This window comes from Drosophila takahashii, chromosome 2R (genome assembly GCF_030179915.1).
Source record: "Drosophila takahashii strain IR98-3 E-12201 chromosome 2R, DtakHiC1v2, whole genome shotgun sequence".
Classification (NCBI taxonomy): Eukaryota; Metazoa; Arthropoda; class Insecta; order Diptera; family Drosophilidae; genus Drosophila; species Drosophila takahashii.
Window position 1 is genome coordinate 44211380 of NC_091679.1, and position 24426 is coordinate 44235805.

The 24426-nt window shown below is 49.0% G+C and overlaps 5 protein-coding genes across 6 annotated transcripts; 2 read left to right on the forward strand and 3 right to left on the reverse strand.

Annotated features, from left to right (window-relative positions):
* Nucleotides 1-1099: 1099 nt before the first annotated feature.
* On the reverse strand, nt 1100-2927 carry LOC108066405 (uncharacterized). Its single transcript, XM_070211904.1, has 5 exons — nt 2768-2927; nt 2184-2331; nt 1509-2030; nt 1341-1451; nt 1100-1283 (listed from the first exon to the last, which is right to left on the reverse strand). Exons 1-5 carry the CDS (start codon nt 2925-2927, stop codon nt 1181-1183), a joined length of 1044 nt encoding a protein of 347 aa, XP_070068005.1. The 3' UTR covers nt 1100-1180.
* On the forward strand, nt 2838-4331 carry LOC108066404 (LHFPL tetraspan subfamily member 2 protein). Its single transcript, XM_017154903.3, has 3 exons — nt 2838-3858; nt 3908-4021; nt 4078-4331. Exons 1-3 carry the CDS (start codon nt 3456-3458, stop codon nt 4218-4220), a joined length of 660 nt encoding a protein of 219 aa, XP_017010392.2. The 5' UTR covers nt 2838-3455; the 3' UTR covers nt 4221-4331.
* On the reverse strand, nt 4254-6098 carry LOC108066403 (dnaJ homolog subfamily C member 21). The gene is made up of 2 exons (XM_017154902.3): nt 5433-6098; nt 4254-5373 (listed from the first exon to the last, which is right to left on the reverse strand). The coding sequence occupies exons 1-2, from the start codon at nt 6036-6038 to the stop codon at nt 4366-4368; spliced, it is 1614 nt and encodes a 537-aa protein (XP_017010391.2). The 5' UTR covers nt 6039-6098; the 3' UTR covers nt 4254-4365.
* A 44-nt stretch (nt 6099-6142) lies between these two features.
* On the forward strand, nt 6143-12968 carry LOC108066402 (streptococcal hemagglutinin). Of its 2 annotated transcripts, none has more exons than XM_070211903.1 (8): nt 6143-7118; nt 7326-7614; nt 7678-8608; nt 8724-9279; nt 9352-9771; nt 9826-10020; nt 10075-10754; nt 10816-12968. In XM_070211903.1, exons 2-8 carry the CDS (start codon nt 7378-7380, stop codon nt 11034-11036), a joined length of 3240 nt encoding a protein of 1079 aa, XP_070068004.1. In that variant the 5' UTR covers nt 6143-7118; nt 7326-7377; the 3' UTR covers nt 11037-12968. The 2 variants fall into 2 exon arrangements, with proteins under 2 accessions (XP_070068004.1, XP_017010389.2); XM_017154900.3 differs by having other exon boundaries at nt 6144-7118; nt 9349-9771.
* A 5542-nt stretch (nt 12969-18510) lies between these two features.
* Nucleotides 18511-23893, reverse strand: LOC108066428 (uncharacterized). The gene is made up of 3 exons (XM_017154942.3): nt 23365-23893; nt 20326-20467; nt 18511-20249 (listed from the first exon to the last, which is right to left on the reverse strand). Exons 1-3 carry the CDS (start codon nt 23403-23405, stop codon nt 19599-19601), a joined length of 834 nt encoding a protein of 277 aa, XP_017010431.2. The 5' UTR covers nt 23406-23893; the 3' UTR covers nt 18511-19598.
* Nucleotides 23894-24426: the final 533 nt, after the last annotated feature.

Below are 24426 nucleotides of genomic sequence, written 5' to 3' on the forward strand. Positions count from 1 at the left end.
TGTTGTTGCCTCTGTCAGTAAGCACAGTGGAACGCATCTTTCCTTGGGCTTAAAATTAAATTTCAAAAAAAATGTGTTTACATTAACGATGTCTGACAGTGTGAATCTTAAATTTAAGAGACTACAATATTAAATTCAAGATAGCTAAATGATAATAAATAACCAGAAAATAGTTTATCATTTTGTTTAATACTCCACTTGATAATAAATTTAAAGGACAATATTATATTTTCAAGTAAAATTGTTTTAGAAAACTTCGTGAACTAAAAGAGGACCTAAGCCCACTGTGCGACGTCGCCAACACCAAGAGGCCCGCCTCCCATGGAACAACAACAAGTAAAACAAAAACACGCCACACGCGCAAAGCTAAAAATGCCGCCTCTGCCACCGTCGACTGCGCTGCCTTTCTTTGCTCTAGCTATCTAAGAAATACCCTCTAGGCGTGGTGTGGGTCAGTTGAAATACCCCAGTTTGATAGGCCCCGCAAACATAAATACTTAAAAATTCAGGTCTTATCGGGGAGCAAGAAGCAGCTGATCAAGCAAGCACCCTTGTTTAAACCCCTTTTGAGCCCCCTCGAAACTTTTGATTTCGAAGGCGACGCCTCTGGAGAACACGTACGCATGGCTTTGACAAACTCTTGTTTCTCTACCGATCTGGTGGAGATCGGATATTGCATACATATCTACATATATAATTTATTCAATTTTAGAGCGACGGGCCTTCCATGTGTCCGATCTGCTATAAACTTATAAACAATAACAAAGTCGCTTTGTAATTCGGCGTGGTGGGAGCGGCAACAACACTACCAGTTGACAAACTCTCTTCGGCGCGCTCTCTTAATTTTTCCCTACACAGGTGAGGGTGGGCACTATAGTTCTCGGAAGCCATTGGTTTAGTAGTATTTAAAATATTGTACAAATATATATTTTACTTTTTGTATAGAAATGCTCATTTTGGTCAAAGCATTTATGTATAATCAGCTCATTGCCATCAATTTTAAAATCTAATGCGAACATGGTAATAGCACCTCATACAATTTTTATTTTAATTGCAACATGTATTATTGAAATAAATATTCTTATAACCTAAAAAATAATTTACAAACTCAGGAAGTTCAACCGGATGACGTCAGCGAGACCTAAAACAGCCCCATTGTCTTGCAGCTGACTTCCCAAGGTCAATAGTCCCTGGAGCAAATACCGTTGTGAGCATAATGGTGGTTCTTGTGCCGGCAGGCGCACAAGTTGGGAGCGAAGCAGTAGGCTTGGGGTCCACAATTGCTGGGGGAATATTCAGGGATTAGACTGGCGGAATGATAAAGGGACAATCCAACTCACTGATCGCAGATGGGCATGCATTGCTGCCCGTGGAGCAAGCTGGACCTTAGCTCATAGCCCTGGGCACAGATGCACTGTCCGTCGGAGGAACATGTGCCATGGGTGCAGCGCCTGTGGATGATCTAGGATACTCACTTCTTATCGTCCTTCAATAAGGATTAAACTTACCCGAGGCAGGGATCCAGCAGTCGAGCAGCCCTGTGGCGGCACTTTTGGGACAGGGGATCAAAGTAGTAGTGTCTGTCCTTGTGGCACACACAAAGATCGGGAGCGGCACAGTAGCCACCTGCCGCCGTGCATCCGGGCAGGCACTCGGCGGCGCAAACCAATCCGTCCGGGTTCCCCGAAAGATACTGATCTGCACACGGACAGGGTCCGTCCTCGAAGCACACACGATCCCGACACACGATGTTGCAGCGCCTCACGCACTGATGGGTGTTCACCACCAGCATTTCGTAGTCGGAACAAAGTGGAGGAGGCTCGTTGATCTCCCAATAGCCGTAGTCGTAGTAGTAGTGACCCTTCACCACTGTCCATGTCCACAGCAGCAGCTGGAGGAAGACCATCCGGATTGACATCTCGATCGAAGACAAGTGATATTCTGTTCCGGCAACGAGAGTGAGAGTGAAAGTGCCTTCCGCAGGCGAAGCAATTTGTGTGCGGATCCCATTACGGTCTCGGTCACGATCGCTGTGTACAAACAAAGTGCGGATGACGCAATGGCCCCCCAGCAATGGAAGCGGCCAACTGATAACCGCTCGACCGGAGATCATCTCGATCGGAATTACACATGATCAGAGCATTTGCATCGATCGAATGTGGGTCCGACGGAGCATTACTCACCCGATGGTGGGGTAGAGTTGTCTGATCGAATCCAACTCGAACGTGTGTGCAGAGAGCCAGGGAGAGCACTTTGGGGACTGATTCTGGAATGTCTGGATTTCCACGCTCTCAATGTTGCGGCGACGGCGCCCACATCTGCATGCCCACACTGCAAAAGTTTTGAGAGTTTAAAATATCTTTAGCAATTTATTTATTTTATAAGTCATCCCAACGCACAAAAAATGGTATTTCAAGTAATACAAACTTTTAAATTTAAAACGTTCCTATGTAGTTGATAAAGCCCTGCATGATTCAAAATTAAGTTAGTGCGTTCTCAGAAGATAATGCTAAATTTGATAACGATATATATTTGACTGTAAAAATGAATAATTATAATCCTAAGTTTAAAAAAATAGGATGATTGCTTACAGTAAAAAATATTTTTATTTGTAACTTATTATTTTATTTTATTTTGTTAATACAAAAAATTATCATCAAATATTTCTAATTTGTATTAAAAAATAAAACAATTTTAAACCTAAAATTGTTTTTAAATTTTTGAGATGTTAAGAATCCCCAATAGGATTACCAAAGATCCACTACACCTTTTCTCCCAGTGCTGCGATTGGGGCCTGGCTCCGTCTGGAGTGCAGCTGGCTTTAATAGGCCCCATTCATTCAGTCGGTCGGTGTCGACGAGAGTTGACGGAGTAGGGACACGGCGACGCCTGCGCGAACGGAAGTCCAGATTCAGATTTAGATTCATACTGAGATCCAGCGATCCAGAGTGTGGCACAAAGTTGCCAAATAGCCGCTTTGGGGATTAGCGAAAACGCCATCGAGGCAGAGTTCTTTCTGTGCGCGCCTCTCGTTCTTTGCTTCGACGTCAGCCACGAATTGAGTTCTTGACTGAACCGCAGACTGGGCGGTCTACCGCCTCGCCAGCCCCCATCCACCCCCTCTGTGTGCGCGTGTGAGTGGGGTGAATAACATAAAACAGACGGCAGAAGGCGAGCGCATAACAGCGAACGGCGAAAGCATAAAATAAACAATTCCATTTCGGGCTGGTCAGCTGGGAGGAAGTTCTGTGTGCTGGCCCCGCGCCGCTGGTGGTGGCCGAGTGGTGCGGCGGTGGTGGTGGGTGACGGCAGAGTGGGTGTGGGATGTGCGTGCCCAGACAAAGCCGAAGCGCTTAGAGTCTATTATCTATCAGGCAAGTGCTGACGCGTTGCGAGCGCCGGACGTCGATCGCTGAATCTGAATCTGTGAACTCTGGCGAATCTCTGGCATCGAAATGTGCTACGTTATCATCACCAGCGCCAGTCTGGTGTGGTTCCTCTGCTCCTTGGTGGCGGACATGCTCTTCGCCGTGGCCCTGGTCACGCCCAAGTGGCTGCTGGGTCCCGCCCAGGGCCTCAACTCCAGCTCCAGCCACCACCGCCAGTCCTCGGTGGGCATCTATACGCGCTGCAAGGTGATGCAAGACGGGGGCTTCCACTGCGGCCGCTTCGACCTGGACGGACTGGCCACGGACAGCAGCGTTTACCCCGGCGAATGGAAGGCCGCCATGTTCTTCGTCTCGCTGGGCTTCAGCCTGCTCTCGGTCACCGTGCTGCTGACCCTGCTCACCTGCTGCCGCCAGTCGGCCTTCGGCAAGAGCATCCACAACATGACCGCCTGCGCCCAGGTGGTGGCCGGTAAGAACGCATCATTTGTCGCAGGAGTGGACTAAGACTTGCTTTCCAGGAATAAGTGTGATGCTAGCCCTCTTCCTGCATCCACTGGGCTGGGGTGCTGACCGGGTTCAACGACTGTGCGGTCCGGATGCGGAACCCTTTTACCCCGCCGACTGCAGCATAGGTACACTTGATCACAACTCTTTGTTGAAGCAAACTAATCCCAACCCCCCACCATAGGAATTTCGTTTTACTGCGGCGGCATCGCGGTAGTCCTCACATTCGCCGCCGCAGGCATCAGCCTCAAGGCGGAGTCTTCCAATATGCGCTCCCACGTCCGCCAACGCGTCGAGACGGGCAGCAAGCTGGTCTGCATTCCGTAGCTGCCTCCGGACACAATAAGCACAGTCTCCGACTTAGAGCGAGCATACTTAACTTCATTCTCGAATTAACTTTAACATTAGCATAAATAAAGGTCTAACATTTCTACAGTATGGATACAAGGTTTGGCTGGATCTTGCTTTGGATCTACTTGTTGCGCTTGCCCTTGGCTTTGCCAGGAGGTTTGCCCTCGACCACTGGCTTGGCCTTGGGTATGTAGACGCCATGGTTGTTCTTCTTGAGGTGCGCAAACAGCTTGTTCTTGGAGTCAAAGACGAGCCTGCAGGTGACGCAAGTGTGTTGCGGTACGGTCGGGTCAGGATCATCATCTCCGCTTTTTGGAGCCGCCTTGGCCTCCTTGGTGATTGGTTCTGGAGCTGTTTGCTCTGCGGACCTCACCTTGCTTGCCGCCCCCTTTTTGCTCTTGCTCTTTTTGGCCGCCTTTTTGCCTTTGCTCCAGTCGTCGTCCTCCGATTCGCTCTTGCTGGCCTTGAGGTCAATGGGCTCGTCTGGTTCATCGCTGGCTTCCTCTTGCGCTTGCTTGGCAGCTGACTTCCTCGACTTTTTGTTCTTTTTGTTGCGCTTGGTGAGGGCAGATTCCTCTTCGCTCAGCGCCTCTTCTCCGGATAACTGATCGTCAGCGATTTGGAGTTCCTCCAGCCCCTCCTCCACTCCACTCAAAGTGTCTTCGTGGGACGCATCGTTGAAAGCCTCCTCCTCCTCCTCCATTTCCTGGCACAGTCGGTCGACATTTTCCTTGTGCTTTTTGCTCTCCTCGTGATTCGCACGCGCCTTGGCGTTCTTGAATGTCTTGTTGCACGCCACGCAATACAGATCGTCCACATACTCGACCTCGAATTTCTCGGCTGCCGGATCGTCCGAGTCCTCGCCCTCCTCATCGTCCTCCTCTTCATCCGTATACTCGTCCGACTCACTGCCGTACTGCTGCTCCAACTGCTTCAGCTGCTCCTCGTATCCCTCGTTGAAGACTTTGTTCTCCCTGACGGCCGCCAGTTCCTCCTGCCGCTTTCGCAGCTGCTCCCTGCGCTTCTCCTCCTGCTTCAGTCGATTGGCCTCGGCGCGCTCCTCGAGCACTCGCCTGTAGGCCTGGACTCTGCGATCGCGCTTCCTCACGAAGCTCACCAGGTTGCGGACCTAATTGGGGTTTTAAAGAGGGTTATTTAATAAGTTCCCAAAAGCAATAAACTACCCACCTCTTCGTTGCGCTCCTTGCGGGCTGCCTGGACGATCTTCTTCATCTCCTTCTCCACCTTGCGCAGGATGAAGCGCTCCTTGATCTCGCGCACGTCGTACGGACACAGCCATTCGTAGGTTTTCCTTGTGCTGTACGCCTGCCAGAAGGCGTAGAACGGACCCACCACCTCCTCGTAGCTGCTGTTGGCGTGCCCGAAGTCAGGCGCCATGCCCAGCCGGTCGTCCTCGTCCATAAACTCCAAATCCTCCGAGGCGATCTGGACGAAGACATCGGTGTACACGCGGTAGAAGCCCTGCTCGTCGTCGCCGTATCCTTTGTAGCAGGAGCTGGTGAAGAACGGGAACACATCCAGGCAGTTCTCCGCGTACTCGGAGTTCTTGCCGCGCAGGATCTGCTCCCGGTGGTTGTCGTACCAGGAGCGCTCCTGCGGATCGGACAGGACTTCGTAGGCCTGCTGGATCAGCTGGAAGCGGTCCTTGGCCTCCGCCAGTCGGTCGGGGTTCTTGTCCGGGTGCCAGCGCAGGGCCATCTTCCGGTACGCGCTCTTGATGTCCCCATCGTTGGCGTCCCTTTGGAGCTCGAGCTCCTCGTAGTAGCAACGCATGTTTTATTTTTAACAAAAAATTTGGAAGGGTTGCCAGACCGCAAGAGAAGGGGCGCCCAGCTGGTGCTCACAAGTGCGTTGCCTTAGCCAGGGTTGCATAGCGCCGAGAGAGAACTTTGAATTCCAATTGGATAGCTTACTTTTGGGCGAAAGAAAGTTGTTTTTGCGGGAAAATCCCTTTAAAATGTCTGCCAAGGATTATTCTACCAGGACTCGGAGTTGGCCATCCCAGTTTTTCAAACCCGCAACGTAGCGGCAATCCTGGCCATCCTACGTAACTGCGCATTCCGTCATTAGCTTTTTTCCCTTCGACGGCGACGGACGCTTTCCTTCGTGTCCGCGCATCCTTGCTTCACTGAATTCTGCCGCACGCTTTTCTCGCTACCACCGAAGTTTATACATCGCATACCCATACACAGGCGCGGAGAAGAAAAAGTTAAAACCGGACACATTCAAGTGAAAATAACAGTTTTCCACAACGGGACTTGCACCTGTGCTTTTTCCTTATAATTTGCAAGACATTTTCACATCATTTGCATGAAACACAAGTACCAGCGACTGGAATCGAATACTGCTCAACTCAAAAATTGCCAATCAGCCATAACAATACAGGAAAAGTGCCAAAATATCGTAAAGCATTTGAGTCTGCAGACGAAAAGGAAAATTGCTGGACATAAAATTTACAGTTACGTGGGATTTACAACCGAGAACAGTTGCACACAGACAGGCTCGCCCACACACACACGCTCAAAAAGTTACTTCGCCACGGGTGGGGAAGGGAAAAGGGGAGTGGAGTGGAGTCCTTGAAGCATCTCGGCTTACGAACAACCCCCAACAACATTGGGTGCGTCGGTACTCGGCCTGAACGTAACGGAAAACGGCAAAAAATAACCGTCAACAAAAAACAAACAAACACAAACACAGGAAGCCGACGTCCCATCCGTGTGTGTGTGTGTTCTGGTGTAGATTTACCGTTGCCCTTTCATCTTCTGCGAGAGTGTGTGTGTGTGTGGGCGCCACAATAAAAGGAGGCGCAAGGATATTATGAGGCCGACGCTGTCTGCCGCATTTGCGAATAAGGTAATTTCGCATAACATTCCAGCACATCCCCCGCACCCCTCCCCCTGCCGCATACAAACTATTGAAAATGTGACCCTGCTTTTGTGCCCCCATAAATGGATTTCCTTATCAGCGCAAAGTGGTCCCAGGAGTCCGCTTGGCTCCATCTCCATTGTTGCAGCTGAGTTGCAGCCATCCCACTAATGACCTCTTCCCCCTCATTCGCAGCAACTACCATCCGTCCACTTTGGTTAAGACTGTAGGGATACCACATACCACTATGTTTGGATCCAAGCTGCGCTCCTGGATGGAGACGCACATCGTGCGTCCCCGCAAGAAGGGCAGCAAGCACAAGCAGCAGGCGGCCTCGGAAGCGGGCAGTTCCTGCTCCGGCAAGAAGGCGGGCACCCTGCCCCCGCAGGGCAGCAACCTGACCAGTCCGGTCCTCACCAGCAGCGGCAGCCACAGCATCGCCAGTCCCGTGCGAAGGCGCGAGGTTTCGCCCATCCAGTGCCACGTAAGTTCATTTCCCACGGGGAGTTGGCCAACTGCTTACGTCTTTCCATTCTTCTTTTCGTAGCCACCCAGTCGGCGATACGGCTGGCAATCCCCAGACGACGACTCCTACGTCATCACCTCACCCAAGTCGGACAATCTGCTCTACGCCCCGCACTGCTATCAGCCCCACCAGCCGCTGCAGCAGCCCTCGCACCACCTCAGTGTGCCCCACAGCAAGGATAACTCGTGTGCCGAGAAGTCGCCCATCAGGGTCAACTGCTCCTCGTCCTCCATATCGTCGTTGTCCTGGTCAACGGGTTCCAAGGAGCCCTCTTCGGGCAAGCAGGCTGCTTTCAGGGAGCAGTCTTCAAATGGGGAATACCACATTCCACCCGAGGAAGAGGTGGAGTACGAGGAAGTGGGCGCCCTGCTGCTCCGGCCCCCGGCCCCCATTGCGGAGCAACAGCGTCCACAGTCCGAGAACCTGAGCGCCATGCGTCTCATCTACGAGGAGGAGCCCAGGCAGAGCAGCAACCATGTGCGATACGGACGCCTGCTTCCCTCCAAACTGGCGCCGGCCCAGCTTGGCGAGTCCCTGGACAACTTGACGGCCACGCCTCCAGTCCCACCTGCTCCTCCTGCCGGCTCGCGGATGCGAACTCCCCGGGGAATGCAGCGCAGCAACTTTATGCCGGGACCCCGGCCCCACAGCCTGCCCTCGCCGGAGAGCGCCTACTCCACGGGCTACTCCACGGATGGCACCTCGCCGTGCGCCGCCAGCAACTACAACCCGCCGGAGTACTACATCAACATGCGCTCGGGCACCCACTACTTTCCCAAGAGCGTCAATTCGCTGGCCATCGAGGCGCAGCGCTACAAGTTCGGCTTGAACCGCATCGAGGAGATGTCGCCCATGGATCCGCTGCCCAAGAGCAACTTCGCAAGTGCCAATCATGGCCTGGAGTCGTCGCCCAGTCCGCTGGCTCTGCGGCAGCAGCCGAAGCTTTTTGAGTGTGAGTGTCGGTGCTGTTAACCCGCCCGCTGGCGAACTGAGCAATTAACCCATTTAGAGTCTCGACTTGAGTGAAGTAGCAACCCATATCGCTTGTTTCTCCCCCTCTTTTGCAGCTCCCTCGCCGAGACAGCGCTGTCGCATAAGAACCAATCCCTGGTACAGCACAGGAGAGCACTTGCCAGCCTCCTCCGCGGGCCCCGCGCGCCTGGATGTGGATGCCACCAGCACCACCTCCACGACCTCGTCGGGCATTAAGTCGAGCAATGAGCTGGAAGTTCCGGCGGCCAAAACAACAGCAAACAAAGCAGGAAAGGCAGCCGCCCATACAGCAACACCCAACTGCCGAGGCACTCCCAGCAAGTCGGCCAGAGTGGCGGGTGTGGACGCTGTTGGGGGTGGGTCGGCTGGTGCACCTGGATCTGGGGTCGCGTACGAGTCCGAGGGCTCTTCGTCGTCGACAGAAGTGGAAAATCTGCATGCCCCACACACCATAAAGCGCCGGCACCTGGAGCAGGCGGAGACGACAGCAACAACTTCAGCGCCTGTGGCAGCTGGTGGTGGAGCCACCACTACCTCCTTCGTGCTTAGCGACGACGAGGCCACTCTCAACGAGATGATTGGGAAGTTTGACGAGAGTTACATCTACGAGAAGGAGACCGACATACTGAGGTGAGCTGCAGTCCTCCACTGCTCGGCAAGTCAACTCAAGTGGTTCCTCATTTTCCATTCGTCTTTTAGCAGCGACTCGGATCTCACTGACTGCTGTGCCTCGGAGCTGGACACTGGACAGGATGCGGGCGACGAGTGTGACACGGACGAGCTTCTCGACATTGACTTTATAGACACTTCTTCCATGCAAGAGGTCGTACTCGATCGACCGGATCTATCGCGCAATCTGGGCAGCTGCCAATACTACTCGAATCAGCCCGCTAGTCCAATGATGAAGCGGAAGGCATCAACCCGCTCCCGTCGCAAGAGCGGCCAGGAGACGGGAGAGAGCTCCCAGCAGCGTCGACGCAAGCGGTTCCTTAAGACGCGCAAGAAGAGCTGCGAAAACCGTGAAAAGCTCCCTTCGTCGCCCCTCCGTGAGCCCCGCGGAACAAGAAGTGTGGGAGGCACGCCCGTCTGCTTGCGCCGTAATCTACTGGCTGCAAGGGAGAGGTAGAAGACAGCCCTTCATATTTATATTTATATTATCAAAAATTCTATCTATAGGATCTACAAGACTTCGCCTCTCTCCAACCGCTCCAATTCGCTGATCTTTGGCAGCCTGAATGAGAAAAGCACCATCACCATCGCCGAAAGCGAGAAGGCTCTTCTTAAGGCCGACTTGGAGGCTGATATGAAGTACAAGCAGCTCATCATGGAGGCAGAGTCTTTGCTAGAGTCCATGAAGAACAGCTTACAGAGGTGGAAAACTTGAATTTTCTATTCCATATGATTAAACTAACAAATTGCATTCAGTATTCCCAGAGACACGCCCGTCGCCAGTCCGAGGCGTTTAAATCCGTTGGCCAACAAGCGCGTGGAGATGCTCAAGAACAGTGAGGTGGACTCCAAGAAACAGGCGCCACCTCCGAACTCTCCTCCGCAGGAGCACGAGTTAGCCGCAGCCATCAATAAGCGCATAGAGATGCTAAAGTTTGAGACTTCTGCTGCTTCTTCGCCTCCGAATAGTCCCAAACTTGGACGCTGCAGTCCTCGCAAGACGCACCTGACCAACTTTATGAATCAAAATGCTCCGCCAGAGCTGCCGCCGCGCAAGATGAACGGAAACACTCCCACTGCTCCGCTCTCGCCGCAACTGCAGCTAAACGGAAGGCGTCTCCAGGAAAGCCCGAAGGGCAAGAGACGCACTATGATGGTAACATCCACGACCACGACAACGGTGATCAGCTTCAACGGCAGTGACTCTGAGATGGAGAGCATTGCTGTGGAGGATATTGGCAATCACAACTACTTGCCACAGCAGCAGCAGTCGAACCCGAAAGTCAAGCTGGATGCGCAAACACAACATAAACTGCATGCGGAGTCCCACATTAACAACAACTTTTATTGCCCACATAGCGAGCCCTTGAAGCGAAAGGTCTACAAGGGAAGCTCCTCGTTCGAGCGCATTAAGAAGAACTTTGACTTGGAGTTGGGTAAGTAATTTAATATTGCCACATTAGCGATGACCCCTTTACTTAACGAATCAAAATACAGATGCAAACGGACGGAGCAAGTCGAACGAGCGTTCGCAAATTAAACTGTCGGCCTCCGTGTCGGCCAAGAGCTCTATGCAAGACGTGACCGTTGACGAGGCCAAGGGCCAGGCAATGGGCGGTAGTAGCCGCAAGCAACAGCTCATACTGAACACCATAGTCGACTTGAAGCGCAGTTTGGAGCATCAGAGCCATCAGTTGAGTGGCCTGAATGGGGAATAGAACTGAGTGACCCAACTAATAGGGATAATATCATCATCATCATCATACTTAATCATCCTGCATTATCTAGACAGTAACTAGTTCGCTAAGTTGTAAGCTAACAGTCCAACCGAATCCCTCAGACTAGACACTGAAACTGAGCGCAATAACTTTCTAACTGATAAGAGAAGACGATTATTTACACGAATGGCATAATACTCGAGGGCCGTAATAGGAACGATGGACTGTTATGGAAGGTTATTACGAAAAATGTGTAGCATGTAGAAAATTGTTTTTGATGGAGTTTTTATAACCGTAGTCATAACCCAAAGGTTTTATTTTGGTTTGAAATATTTAAAGATCAATTCTTAGTTTCAAAATGTTCTTTGATATATCATAGATTTTAGTTAAAGCATATCAAAATATTATTATACTGAGTGACATTATGTTAATACTGATCGTTTTAGTTTGTTATTTGACTATCACAATTCTTTGTTTTAGAAACACTATTACTTTTAAAAACATCCTAAAGTTGTCTTTAATATTGGTTTTAGATGAGCCAAGCTGAAAATGTGTTTAGAACACAAATTCATTAGCTTGATCTATTTAACTATCCTACCAACTCACACTATCCAACCTTAGCTTGAATACGTTGATATTAGTCACTATAATAACTACATAAGTCAATAATTGGTAATACTCCTTAGTTACTTATCGAGAGTGTGTGTGCTAATGCGTTAATGTGGAAAAAGATCCTTAATTATTGATGCATATCCCACATGATCCTCGCCTACATTTAGAGAGCTCATCTTATCGCTAGACTTGGTAGAACATTTCACTTAATCAGCATTATCACAAAAGTACTCAAAAGTAGTCCTTTAAGTAAATTATATTACGATCCATCCAAACGAAAATTGTTTAGCCAAATTGTTTGTAGATCAATGAAAAGAAAAGACATTGTTTTACCATATTGTTTCCTTAGTTAAATAGATGAAGACGATTGTGTTTTAGTGCTTACCAAAACCGAATTATATTTCAATTGGTCTCACCACGAATTTATAATATGTTGTATTGGCGAAAATTATAATGATTTCCAATTGGGGGTAAATTGGTTGTAATTTGAATTAATCGACTCATGTAATTATGAATTATGTATTTTGTTGTGTACCCACTTAATATGCATATAGACGCTGTAGAACCTACACGAAGAATACATAATCTAAGTCATACTGTAACGTGATAATAAACTTAATGAAAACCCCAAGACCAAATCGAAGACGATCGACCGAGTAGTAAGTATATAGTAATTACGTATACTTAAACAGTTATGTTTGTGGTTTTCCGTTTCACTCTTGTGTGTACTTTGTAGCTTTGCGTACACTTGTTTCTCATTGAAATTGAAATTGCAATTAGTTTTCATTTTCGCTTACGTACTAGTGCCTGCTTTTAGTGCCGCAGGGCAGGAGGGGTAGTGGTGCTCCGGTATGCTGTGTTAAATTTACTTAATTAGTTTCACCCGCGGTGCGACACTTGAACATCGGCCCTGCAGCGAAAGACGCACGCCGCGAAGCCAAGACATCGAACTCAATATTTTGAACTTTAAATGGACTGCTAATGCGTAGTTCCACCCAGCCCACTGTCATGGTAATTTATGCGCCCTACATTCCAAATATTCAATTGGATTTCCGATTAAAGCGACCTTAAGACAATCCGACGAGCTTTTGATAAGACGATTTACAAACCGCCACCTAAGAGAGAGACTGCAGAAGATTCACTCCCATCACGGGGATTTACATCCGTTTGGAATGGCCGAAAACCCGGTACTGCAGTACCACGTGTGGTATGAGTGATATTCGTTGTTGCTGAATACCCATTATCCTATCAGACGACGACGACTCATGTAATTACCGAACCCATGTACTTTAAACGTCAATAAAGGACCAATATTTTGAATTGCCCTCTATCTTAATTGCTCCGCAACGTTCGATGTTCGATCAAGATGCCAGTCATGCTGGAATTTCCAGAGACGCCGCTCCGATCCCCGATCCCCGTTTCTTGTCATCTCGTTCATTATTATGTCTGGCTGTAAAAATAAACTCGCACTGTTCTAAAAATCCCCAGAAGAGCATCGACAATGGAAAATTAGCAGACAGATCATGGACTGGCCGACTGGTCGTCCAAGCCTCCGTCGCTGCTAATTATGCAAATGGAGACTGAGAGACAGGCAGCGGCTGGGGAACGAGGAACGGCTGCTGCCTGCCCGCTGGAATACCAATTGACCAGGCCACGCTTGAAACATCAAATCAGCATTAAGTGGGCAAAAAACATGGCTCGAAAGAGCGGCCATAAAATGGTTGGTGGCCCAGTGAAGGAGGCGCGACCTGCTCGGGCTGCGTTGGAGATGTGCCCTAAATGGCCAAACTGGTTCGGCTTCCACAATCTGGCCAGGAGGCGGAATGCTTTCCGAAAGGCAGGGGCCGGTCCCCGAACTGCATACTTCAGCTTCGCTTTGTTTTACTTCTTGGGTATAAAAGGTACTTATCTAAAAATGCTAAGAATTATTAAATCATGATTTTTTGCGAAAAATGGCGTTTTTGTAAGTTTTTTTTTGCTGTAACTTGTATAAAAAGTATCCCTGATATAAAAGACGCAGTGTTTTGTACAGCTAATAACCCAATATATTGAATTCTACCACTTTGCGGATGGTTTAAGCAATTTTAAATTTTTACCTGTTTTTACGTTTTTGAAAAGGGGTAACATAATATTTTTTTTCAAAAAATGGGCAAAATTAAAAATGTTTAGGTTTGAATGCCGATCGATTGGGAATTAAATTACGAGCTCAGTGGTGTAGAACATTCTAAATTTGGACAATTTTTTTCATTGTTTGGAGCAAAATACTGATTATTTTACGCTGAAAATAACGATCCTTTAAATTACCTTTTTGACTATTTAATCTATGTATAAACATATTTTACAATATTTTAAATATACACAAAACTTGGGGGGGCAAGGTGGATTTCCGGTTAGGGTATTTCTATGTGCGACATGACCGTTTTTGCCGATCTGAGGCTGCAGTGCAGCTTTCGATCTCGAGCGATTAGCGCGCCGAAAGCTTTGAGCTCCGGGGAAGGGGGCTGAATTGTTGTCGTTTTTGTTAGCCGTCATGTTGACTGTTGTGTGTGTGTTGTTGCTGCTTTTTAACGTCTTTGTCGATTATTGTTATTATTATCGAGATTCTTGTTGTTGTTTGGTTGTTGACGCTTTGGGTTTTGGCCGTAAAATGTTACTTTAGTGTTGGTTCGTTGCGCCGGCGCAGTCGCCGCCTCTGCCGCAGTCGCAGTGGCGCAGTAGCAGCGCAGTTGCGTCGCCGCAACCGCTGTTTTTAGCCATGAAGGTCATACCCAGGTGTGTGGCATTCAGATTCACCTGAGCCCGGACCGAGCCCGACTCTGGCTCCGAGTCCGAAACAGAAACCGAAACCGAATCTGAGTCGTTCCAAGCCGAACTGCGGCTGCGCTTGCGCTCAGCTGAAAAAACAGGTGCAGGGGGTAAGGGGGGTAGGGGCGCGTTGTTGTTTTGGCAGTTATGAAACTAGTCCAATGACTCGCCACCCGTATGTGTGTGTGTGTGTGTGAGCCAAGTCCGAGCTTTTGCCCGTGCCTCCTCTTCTTGTAAGCATGTAATTACTCACACTGGTGCACAGGGCGTATGAGTGATCTGCTGCGCGTACGGGGTCTTTTGGCAGGTTCTCAATGTTGCGTCAGCCACTTCTTCAGAGTTTCGCAACCTGGGACAAATGTGCGCAATACCAAATCAATTGACGCCTCGATCGGAGGAGGGGTGTGTGCAGGGGGCAGATGAGAACGGGGATGAGGAGTCGCCAAAACCCAGTTGACAAAGGAAAATAGCAGCGTCATGCGGCAGTGTGCAAAAATTGGCTCAGTCTGCTGCGTAGCTGATTGTCCGGTTCTGACTTCCAGCTTCCATCGGGGACTCGGGGTTTCCAACTAGCTCTGACCTTATCCGATCTGATCTGATTGAAACCCTTCTGACTCCGTCCACCTAAACAGGTCACAGTTGCCTGTCAAAAATGGCACTCACTTTAACGGTAGCCCTATAATAGGTACACAGAACAAAAATAAATAAAACGTCATAACTGTCTCTGTTGCGAAATAATACATATAATATTTTTCTTTAAATATTAAACTTAAAGTAGGTGCAAATTGAAATGCGAAATGACTTGTAAAGTCATAAGTGGACGTCGGATTTTAAGTGAGATCGATTTTTTTAACGGAATTTCTGTATTCTGAATCTATATACAAAATTCGAAATTAGTTAAGATTTAAATCTTATTATGATATTATAACCAATCATATGTGGCTCTAATCCACATTTATAAAAATGACTTATTAAACAATCAGCATATCGTCTTTAATTTTTCTTATGTGTAGAACTTCCCCCCACCTCTTAATGAACCTGTTCCTGGTTGTAACTTTCTTGGCTTCAAGTGCCTCCGTTTCGAAAAGCCCCTGACGTCACGGCAGCTCTGCGAACTTGGCCCACCTTTCCGTTTCTGTTTCTGCGAGTGTGAGTTCCCCCCGTTCACTGTGTGGAGTGGGTCAAGCTAATTAATTTCGAGGGTGCTCAATTAGCGCTCGCTCCCATTCAGCCGGAGATCAAGTTGATCGATGGACTTTGAGAGGTGCATCCCACCGGGGATCGGATATCTCGTAAGTCGTATTAAACCGCATATCGCGGATTGGGAAGCAACCTCCGCAGAATGTTCGTGAATGAATATCTTTGGCGTGATTTAGCGCTCGCTGTAATGTCTACCGTGTGAGCTTGTCGAGCGCGGTCTGGCCATGTGTGAGTGTGGAATTTCGAGTTTTTGGACTTTGTACCAGTGGCTAGCCATGAACCGACTTTGCCGAGCTGGCCGCCAACGCGGTCCGGGCCCCCGCCAATCCCCGCGAGAGATCGTGAGCTCTGTTTGCGCTTGGCTATTCATCTACTACCGATCGCAGATGGGCCGTGGATGGGCGTGTGGACGGGGCTCTAATTATTCAGCAATGTGACGTACTACCTGCTGACAGCATAATGCGGAATTCTATTCTCGATTCAGCTCCTCATCCCCATCCATAGCGATCGATCGGCGGCCATAACGAGACCAGCATCATCCGCGAATGGAAGCAGGAAGTCGGCTACTGGGGAGGCGGCCCTAACGGAAATCAAGCGCTATTAGCCAGTCCAGTCGGAGTTCACTCGCTAAGGTTCCAGCCAAGATCTTTCAGCTTCCGCCTGCGTATCGATCTGGGGTCAAACGGAAGTGTTTCTCGACATTTTCGTTTGGAGCTGGAGCTGGTCGGAGTGCCGTTATTAATTAATTTCTCGTTTCGATTTGCATGCCGAGTTATTTTCGGATCGCAGCAGCGGCACGTGATAAAATTTGATTCCGACTTTGTTTCCACAGCGGCTGCGATTAGTGCAGCTCTCAATGCTGAATGCTGAAGAACAGCAGCAGCTCCAGCCTTGGGCACTTGGACTGGACCTTGGGCAGCACCGAATTGCTTGACCAGTTACAAACGCGGCCCAAACTGCTGACTCACGCCGACTCCGACTTTCTTTTGTAGCTGGGCCTTATGCTAATTCTGGGAGATGATTCTTCTGCTCAAGGTTCACAAGCTGGGGTCAATAAACGGAAACGAAACAACGCAGCACAGTATCGATCTTCGCTAAGTTATGATACTTCCGTCTATCTGCGCCGCTGTCCGGGGTTAAGGCGAGCAGATAGCCAAGCCAACAGCAACAGCGGAAGCCGAAAGCGAGCTAGAACCGTAAACAAGTTTTGGCTCACAGCAGCCGAAATCTCAGCCAATCCACCAGGCCAAAACAAATGTACGAAAAGTAAACTGAAACCGAGACTGGCGCAGTTTGCAAATGGCTTTGGTTTGGCCAACCCCCCTCCCTACTCGACTCCTTCTCTCACGATGCGGAAGCCTTAGCAGGGCGCTAATTGATTGCCCCGAGAGTGGAAGAAGAACCTCCCAGAAATATAAATCCCCCGAATAGGAGCCGGATTCGATTCAGTGGGCCAAGAGGAGGAAGACCCTGGAAACCGCTCAAGTGGAGTCTGCCGATAAGCACGAAACAAGTTCATGGCTTCCATTAGACTGGTCGCAATTCTCGTCACCACGATGATAAGGCCACATCCAAGAGCACAGCCAAAATAGAAACAGAAATAAACACTAACTAGCCGTCAAGTGGCCGCGGCGAAGAACACAATTAACTTGGCCCAGATACATACTTACCAGAATGGCCTGACATTCTAAAAGCAGATTACACATAGCAGTTCGGCGGAGCATAATCAGAGTTCTTTCTTGGGATTGAGACCGATAGAGAGCATACACGATTACGTCGCGTGTTGTTTGCAATTCAACAATTGAAGCGCCCTACGACAGAAGTGTTTTTATAGCTCTTGATTCCGGGCACGGGTCCAAGAACTCGCCAGTCCTCCCCCGCCCTGAACTTGAGCAAAAAAGTAGATATGGCCATGAGTCAGCCGCATGATCGGCAGTTCTTCATGGCCACATATTATGAATCGACCGGGCGGGGAATTATTTTGTAATTGGAATAGGAATAGGAATGCTTCGCCCTAAGCACTTTATCTATGCGCCGATAAGGTTGCCTCGTAGGCTTCACCTGAAAGTGGTTCGAGGGAAAGTTTTTCCCTCTCCCCGAGTTACGCCTAATCGAAATCACCAGAGGAATAAAACCAGTGACTCTCAAGATGCGGCACGCGTTTGCTTTCGTTAGTTCACCGGGAAGTGAGATTAGATAGGGAAGTTTCCGATTCGGATTGAAGAGCTCAGATTTCCAAAACGAGATAACCACTGAAAGGAAATTTGGATAACACAGTGGTCACATTGATCAGATATATACTGCTATAAATATATATTTATCGGTTGGTCAATTCTTTGTTTTCATGTAGGATTAGATAAAAAAAATTTTTGATACGTATGCATTTTAAAAACTTTTTGGGAAAACAAACAAGATAGCATACTTCGAAAAAATATATATACTTATATCCAAGTGCGTCAATTAATAAATAAATAAATAAGGGATAGTTTACGTTTGCAAAGGGCAGGAATAGCAGGTTTTATCTAAATGATGTGACCCAAGATTAGATTGAAGTACCTATATTTATATATTAAAAACAAGATAGGGTTGAATTTTCACAAAGGGGCCTGTTATGGCAGCCACCTAACATCCAAATTACCGGGTGTTCACTGTAATCTATATAGCCCATTTACAATGGCCATTGCCACCTTTCAACCGTTCCACACTTCGATCCAAACAAAACGGCCTTTGTACCCATCACACGAGCCACAACTCAAATTTTTGGCTCCGTTGGCACTTTCTTTATCGTTGCCAAGCCCCAAAAAGAGAGGGAAAGGGGGGTTGACCAGAACGAGACACATGAAACGAGCAGGTTGGATATATTTTCTAAGTAAAATTTATTTATTGTGTATAAATAATTCTCTTTTTAGCTCTCGCACAAGCGCTATTAACGTTAGTAATTTACAGTTTGCTCTGCGATCTTCGAAGCCGAACCAGTGACAAGCAGGTGAATCTCCGGGTGACATTCGGTGGGGTCTGGGAGGAACTCGCCATCCCCATCCCCATCCCACTCCGCTGGATCCACTGGATGTCGCTGGCTGGCTGCGAAGAGGATATCAAACGAAACATAACGGCACAAATAGTTGGCTTAAACAATTACAATAACAATTGTGGAATATATAAATTTGCATACAGGCTAAAAGTGAAGTGGGCCATCACCACTTGCTTCCGCCTCCGCTCCCACTTCACTTGTGTTCGTATTCGTAATTTAGTTAGAAATTATATTTCTTGTACTTGTTGAACAGTGTTTGCTTTAGTGTGTTTCTGCAGTCCCCATAGCTATCTATCCAATGTATATACGAAATCAAATTGCAAAGAATGAGGGATCTACATAGGGGTTGGGGCCACAGCTACGCCATGGAGAACCCTTTTGACTGAAGCGCAATGGGACCCCAACGAAAACAGAAGGAATGATCGGGACTGATGTGATTGGCTTCTGTGAGTTTTCTTTTTCATTTCGGTCGGTTCCCCTTAAAACCCATAAGAGAGATACAACGAAGAAGTTACGATTTTTACAATAGAACGTTTTGTTGATTTGTTGCTTTAGGCGCTGCTTTATCCACTACTATAACTACCAGTTATTTATCATCCTCAGTTATACATTTATACAATCCTCATGCACACATACGATCCTCATATGTCTTACTTAGCACCCCCTCAAGTTACATATACATTATCATATACATAGATATAGATACACAGATACAGTAATAGTTATAGTTTATAGTTAAAGTGAAAGAAAGACCTCACACTTGCTTCACTTGATACTAATGAGTGTAAAGACCCGCCCGCGACTATAATATGAAGTTAACCCCGCCCAGCTCGAAAGGAAGTGAAAGTGTAGGTGTAGGATTAGGATTAGGAGGCGTAGGAGAAGAGGGTCGAGAAGGCGTTGAGTGGGCCGTCCTAGACGGGCCCAATATCACTTTGGTATCTGGCGGTCAGGTAGTTGGCCGCCTCTGTCATTTGCTCCAGGCACTGGTACAGACCGTTCAGATGCCTCCGGCAGCGCTGCGCCAGCTCCGTGGCCTTGTCCCCGGAGCCCTGCTTCGACTTGGCCACATCCACGATGTCGCTACCGTCGCTGCTCTGCGCGTTGTCGCTCTTGTTGCCGTCGGACTCCAGTCCCGAGTCGTTCTCCTGCGAGATGTCCGAGTCCGAGTCGCTCATGTTGCTCACCGAGTTGGTGGACATCATCGAGGCGGTGGAGGTGCGGCGCACATGGCCCTTGACGGTTGTGCTCGGGCTGCCGCTGCTGCTGGACTCAGTCTTGCTCTCGCTGGAACTGCAATTCGCTGAGGAATTGGGACTGGCGTTGAGCTGTTGCTGCTGGGGGTGCTGCTCCTGGTCGTCCTCCTGGTTGGCGGTCCAGAGCAGATCCTTTTTGAGCGAGTTCAACATGTTGTACAGATTGAACAGCTCGGAGGCGCTGAGGAAGTCCTGCACATTCTTCGAGTGCGCCGCCCCCCGCTTGCCGTGGGCGCTGGAGCTCTGTGTCAGCTGGTTGGCGGTGGAGTCCTTGCCGGTGGCTGGGATGATGTCAGTGCTGTCGCCGATCTGTGGACGAATCAAGAACCGAGGGGGGAGCAATAAGAATGGTTGCAGTTAGAGGGGCCGGGGTTGCTCTACCAACCTGTCGATCCATGAGCCTGCATGGCACCAGTATGGTGTCGTCCATTATGTTGACAGTCTTCACAAACTTCTCCATCACATTGACGATGCTGTCTTTGGAGAACTGCTGCTCATCGTGACGGGCGATGCGGCGCAGGCAGTTCCTGAAAAAGCAGAACAATCGAAAGATGAGCTTGGGCCAGCGAACAGAGGACAGAAGACGGTAAACCAGTAGAGCGTGTGCAGGGGAACCAGTTTGGACTTGGATTTGGACTCGGACAATAGACGGCGTGATTGGGGGGGACGAAGACCATGCCACCGGACCAGACGCTGGCCGTTCTACAGCGTCGTTAAGTCTGCCGCGATCAGACTTCCGCCACTCGAAACCCTCTTTTCTTTGATGCTTTCGGCTTGGGATGGGTGCGCCTCGCCAACGTGGCGTATGATAGATATGAATTGGTTTTTATGCAAATCAGCGATTCGCTGGCGTTGTCGCAAATTCAATTTGTATAAAATAGAAAACCTGTTGGTGCCTTTGTACCTGACAGTGCTCGTGTGGCTCTTAAAACAAAAAGCCCAGACGGACGGACAGAAAGATTTCTATTTTCGGTTTCGGGTTCCAAAGCCAATTTAACCCGTCCACGTGCTGTCGAGGGGCAGACGAAACGGAGGGGCTGGGGAGGGCAAAGCCCCAACTCGGCACTCACCAGATCCCAAGTAATGGTTATACAATCCTAGCCGGTCTCATTAACTTTAATTTCACGAAAAGATCGCGTAACAGCGCGTCAGGTCAAGCCCCATAAACTTGGCTGAGCCATTAACCCTGCTGGGGCTTTGAGCTAGCTGCTGCTGATATCTGGAGCTGGGCGGCCAAAGTCTAGGGGCGACTGCTCGGCTTATCGCCGCCAGACGGTTCCCAGACGGAGCTGGAGTTGCGTATCTGCCGTATCTGCCATGCCACCCCAATTCATTCCGACTAGGGAGATTGCCCAGCCCAGCCAGTGCGGGGCCGCGTGATCGCAGCTAGTTGACAGAACGAGCGCCGAGCGCACTGATAAATTTAGTTTAGTGAATGCGCCATTTAAAGACCTCTACCCTACGGTGCTATAGTTGTATGGTTCTACAGTTCCCCGCCCGCCCCCGCTGCCCTGGCGAACAAACTTAGACAATCTAGATATCGATGGCTGAAGTGAACTGCGGGGCGGGGGTGGCCACGCGAGTGCTGCGTGCTCCGAGCTCCGCTGACCGACATCGTCCCACTGGGGGCCACAGAAGCAGAACCAGATCTACATTCTAGACGGGTGTCAAGGTTTTTTTCCTCTGTCGACGGAGGATTCCCAGCCAGCCACCACTCTCAGTGACTAATTAAGCTAATTGCGTTGGATTCCAATCATGGAAATCAGCGTAGGAATGCGAAAACAATTACCATCTTATCGACGCTTTTCGCTCGGGACACTCGGCCATCGGCCATAATAGATTGCTTGATTGCTGTCTCATGAATTCTGAATAATCACCTCAATTTAATTTCAATTATACGTAGTTTATACGCTAGCCCCTCTGACCACGACCCTGGCTTTCGGTGGATGCTAAGTTCTAATCAGGCGCCGCCGCTCGAGCGCTGGCCACGCGCCAGAACCACTCACTCATCAATGGATGACCCACCAGTACCAGTTCCTATCCCATTGATCCCCGCCCGAACCGCTCCCGAGAACCCACAAACGCCGGTACGTTGGGTTTTGGGAAACACGCCACACGCTGCCAGCCAATTGGAGGCCCCGAGTCATCAGCACAAGCACACCTGCTGACTGCTCCCCTGGCCCTCCTCCCGATGTGGGAATTGGGCTAAGCCCGGCCAGCGTCACGCGACATGCGCGAAAAGAAAAGGGCGGAGAAAGGGGCAGGGAAAGGGAGAGAAGGGTTGAAGTACCGCATACAACGTCGAAATCAGGCGACTTTTCCATTGAGCGGCCGCTGAGGGGGTGGTGGGTGGTGCTGCTGAGCTGGCTTCATGTGGCAAGCGAGTAGCCCCTCTCTTTGGCTCTCTCTTTGGCCCGTGCGATTTCTCTTCGCCGCCGTGTGGCGTGATGTGGACAGAAACTGTACGATGATGGACCAAACTAAGAGTCGCCTCCATCAGCTGAGCACGATGAATGAACCGCTGCTCCCGCCGCCTTGTTTTTGTGGTATTTCTCGTATTTGCAATGTTGGGCAATGGGCACTGGCATATACATACGCAGTCTTTGAACCGAATTGACCAATATTTGGTTTGCTTTGGCTGCGCTTCGACCTCCAGCATAATCGATATTTGATACGCCCGCAAATTAGATATTCTACCTACTCGGCGGCCGGGTTTGTTTGGCTTTGGCTCGGAGCTTTGGGCTTTGGGCTTTGGCCGTTGGCCATTGGCGGCCGTTGTCGCCGTAAGTTGCCGTTCAAGGCGACACCTGCCTCAAAAAGTGACACAGCGAGGTGAATCAGAGAGTTCTCTGTGATTTCCACGGCCCAAGGAGGCCGGATGGCACAGTTATAGTGGCCCCCGATGAGTAATGGGTGTTACCGATAACTGGCCGACTAGTGTCAGTGCGCTATAGATAGTGCCTTATCGCTGATCCGAAAGCTGGGCCTCTGTGATTTGCTCACTCGAAACATTTAGGCAAACAAACAGTGAAAAAACGCCAACATATTTCTGTATAGGTGTACAATATGTATAGCCGATTGTGTCATATTAGCGGACGGCTTGGTTTTTTTCTTTTCTTTCGTGTTTGAATTGGCCGTCCCTCCGTCCACCGTCCACCGAAAAATCGTACGATAAATTTCTTGTATCTCGTTTTTCGTTTCGTCGGTGTGTCGGTGCAGAGGCAAACGCAAATCGAAAGAGAAAACGCACGCGGGGTGCGGTTGGCTTGGATTCAGTTTGAGAGGAGAGTGAGTCGACGGAAGAGAGCCAGTGCGAGAGGAGGGCGGAGGGGTGGAGGGGGATTCAATTTAGCATCACTTTAGGCAAATTGAACTTAAACGCTTTAACTAGCTGACTCGGATTCGCATTCGGATTGGAACTCACCGACTGGTCTCCAGCTTGGTGAGGTCTGTGTATCCACTCATGATGGCTCTGTGCTTCTGTGTGCTCCCGAAGATGATGTACTGCTGACACAATTGACTTGGGGAATTCGCTTTTCTTTCGGCCGCACCAACACTCGCGCACTTTCACTCGCGTTCGGAATCGGAGTATTCCTGGCTGGGATTGGGGCTGGGATTATGAAATCTCCACAGGTGATTGGCTTGACTTGGCTTCGGTTTCTGTTTCGGTTGTGCTTGGAGTAGCTGCTGCCCCGGCGGAACTCTGACTAGTGCGCTGCCTTCCAAGAAGTCGCGGCTGTTTTATGCCAAAAATTTGCATGCACGCACCGAGCTTGATAAGACCACGACTTTGGCCGTCGATCTTGGGCGATCCAATTAAAATACGTAGGAATTCTAAGCAGTCTGCACGCGCCCCGCACCGATTCGATTTGCCTTAATTTCAATTTCAATTTTCAATTGATTGCGCGAGCACCGCAGCCAAAGAGACTTCCAAAAATTACAGAGAGGAGAGCGTGGCGAGCTGCTTTTATAGTGCGGGCCGCGCCAGGGCTGCGGCGCTCCGATAGGCCTATCGATAACACTGCGTGCCGTCTATCGATGTGCTAGCAGCTGCTATGTTAACTATGGAAAGCCGTTAAGAAATGTTAGTCATTTCAGATACTTTTGAGTTTTTCAAATTGTTGAATATACGATCACAAGTGGTACACCGATTTTGAAGACTTCTTAGAATTCACTTTCATTTTACGTTTCTAGGTTTGAACGACAATCGACAGGGAATTTTAGTACGAACTCAAAGAGGTATGGAATTCTATTTTCGGATAACATTTTGCTTTGTTTTGGACAAAATAATGTTTTTTTTTTATGAAAACTAGATTTAGGAATAAACGACGAAAACAGGGTTTTCACCTGCCTTTTTCCTTCAAAATAAAACAAGCATAATCTCAAAGTTAAAAAATACGAATCGTACTATGATTTTATTGAGGTCCCATATCTAGACAAAAAGGGATATAGAAAGTATTCAGAGGATGTTCTCATAGCGAACGTT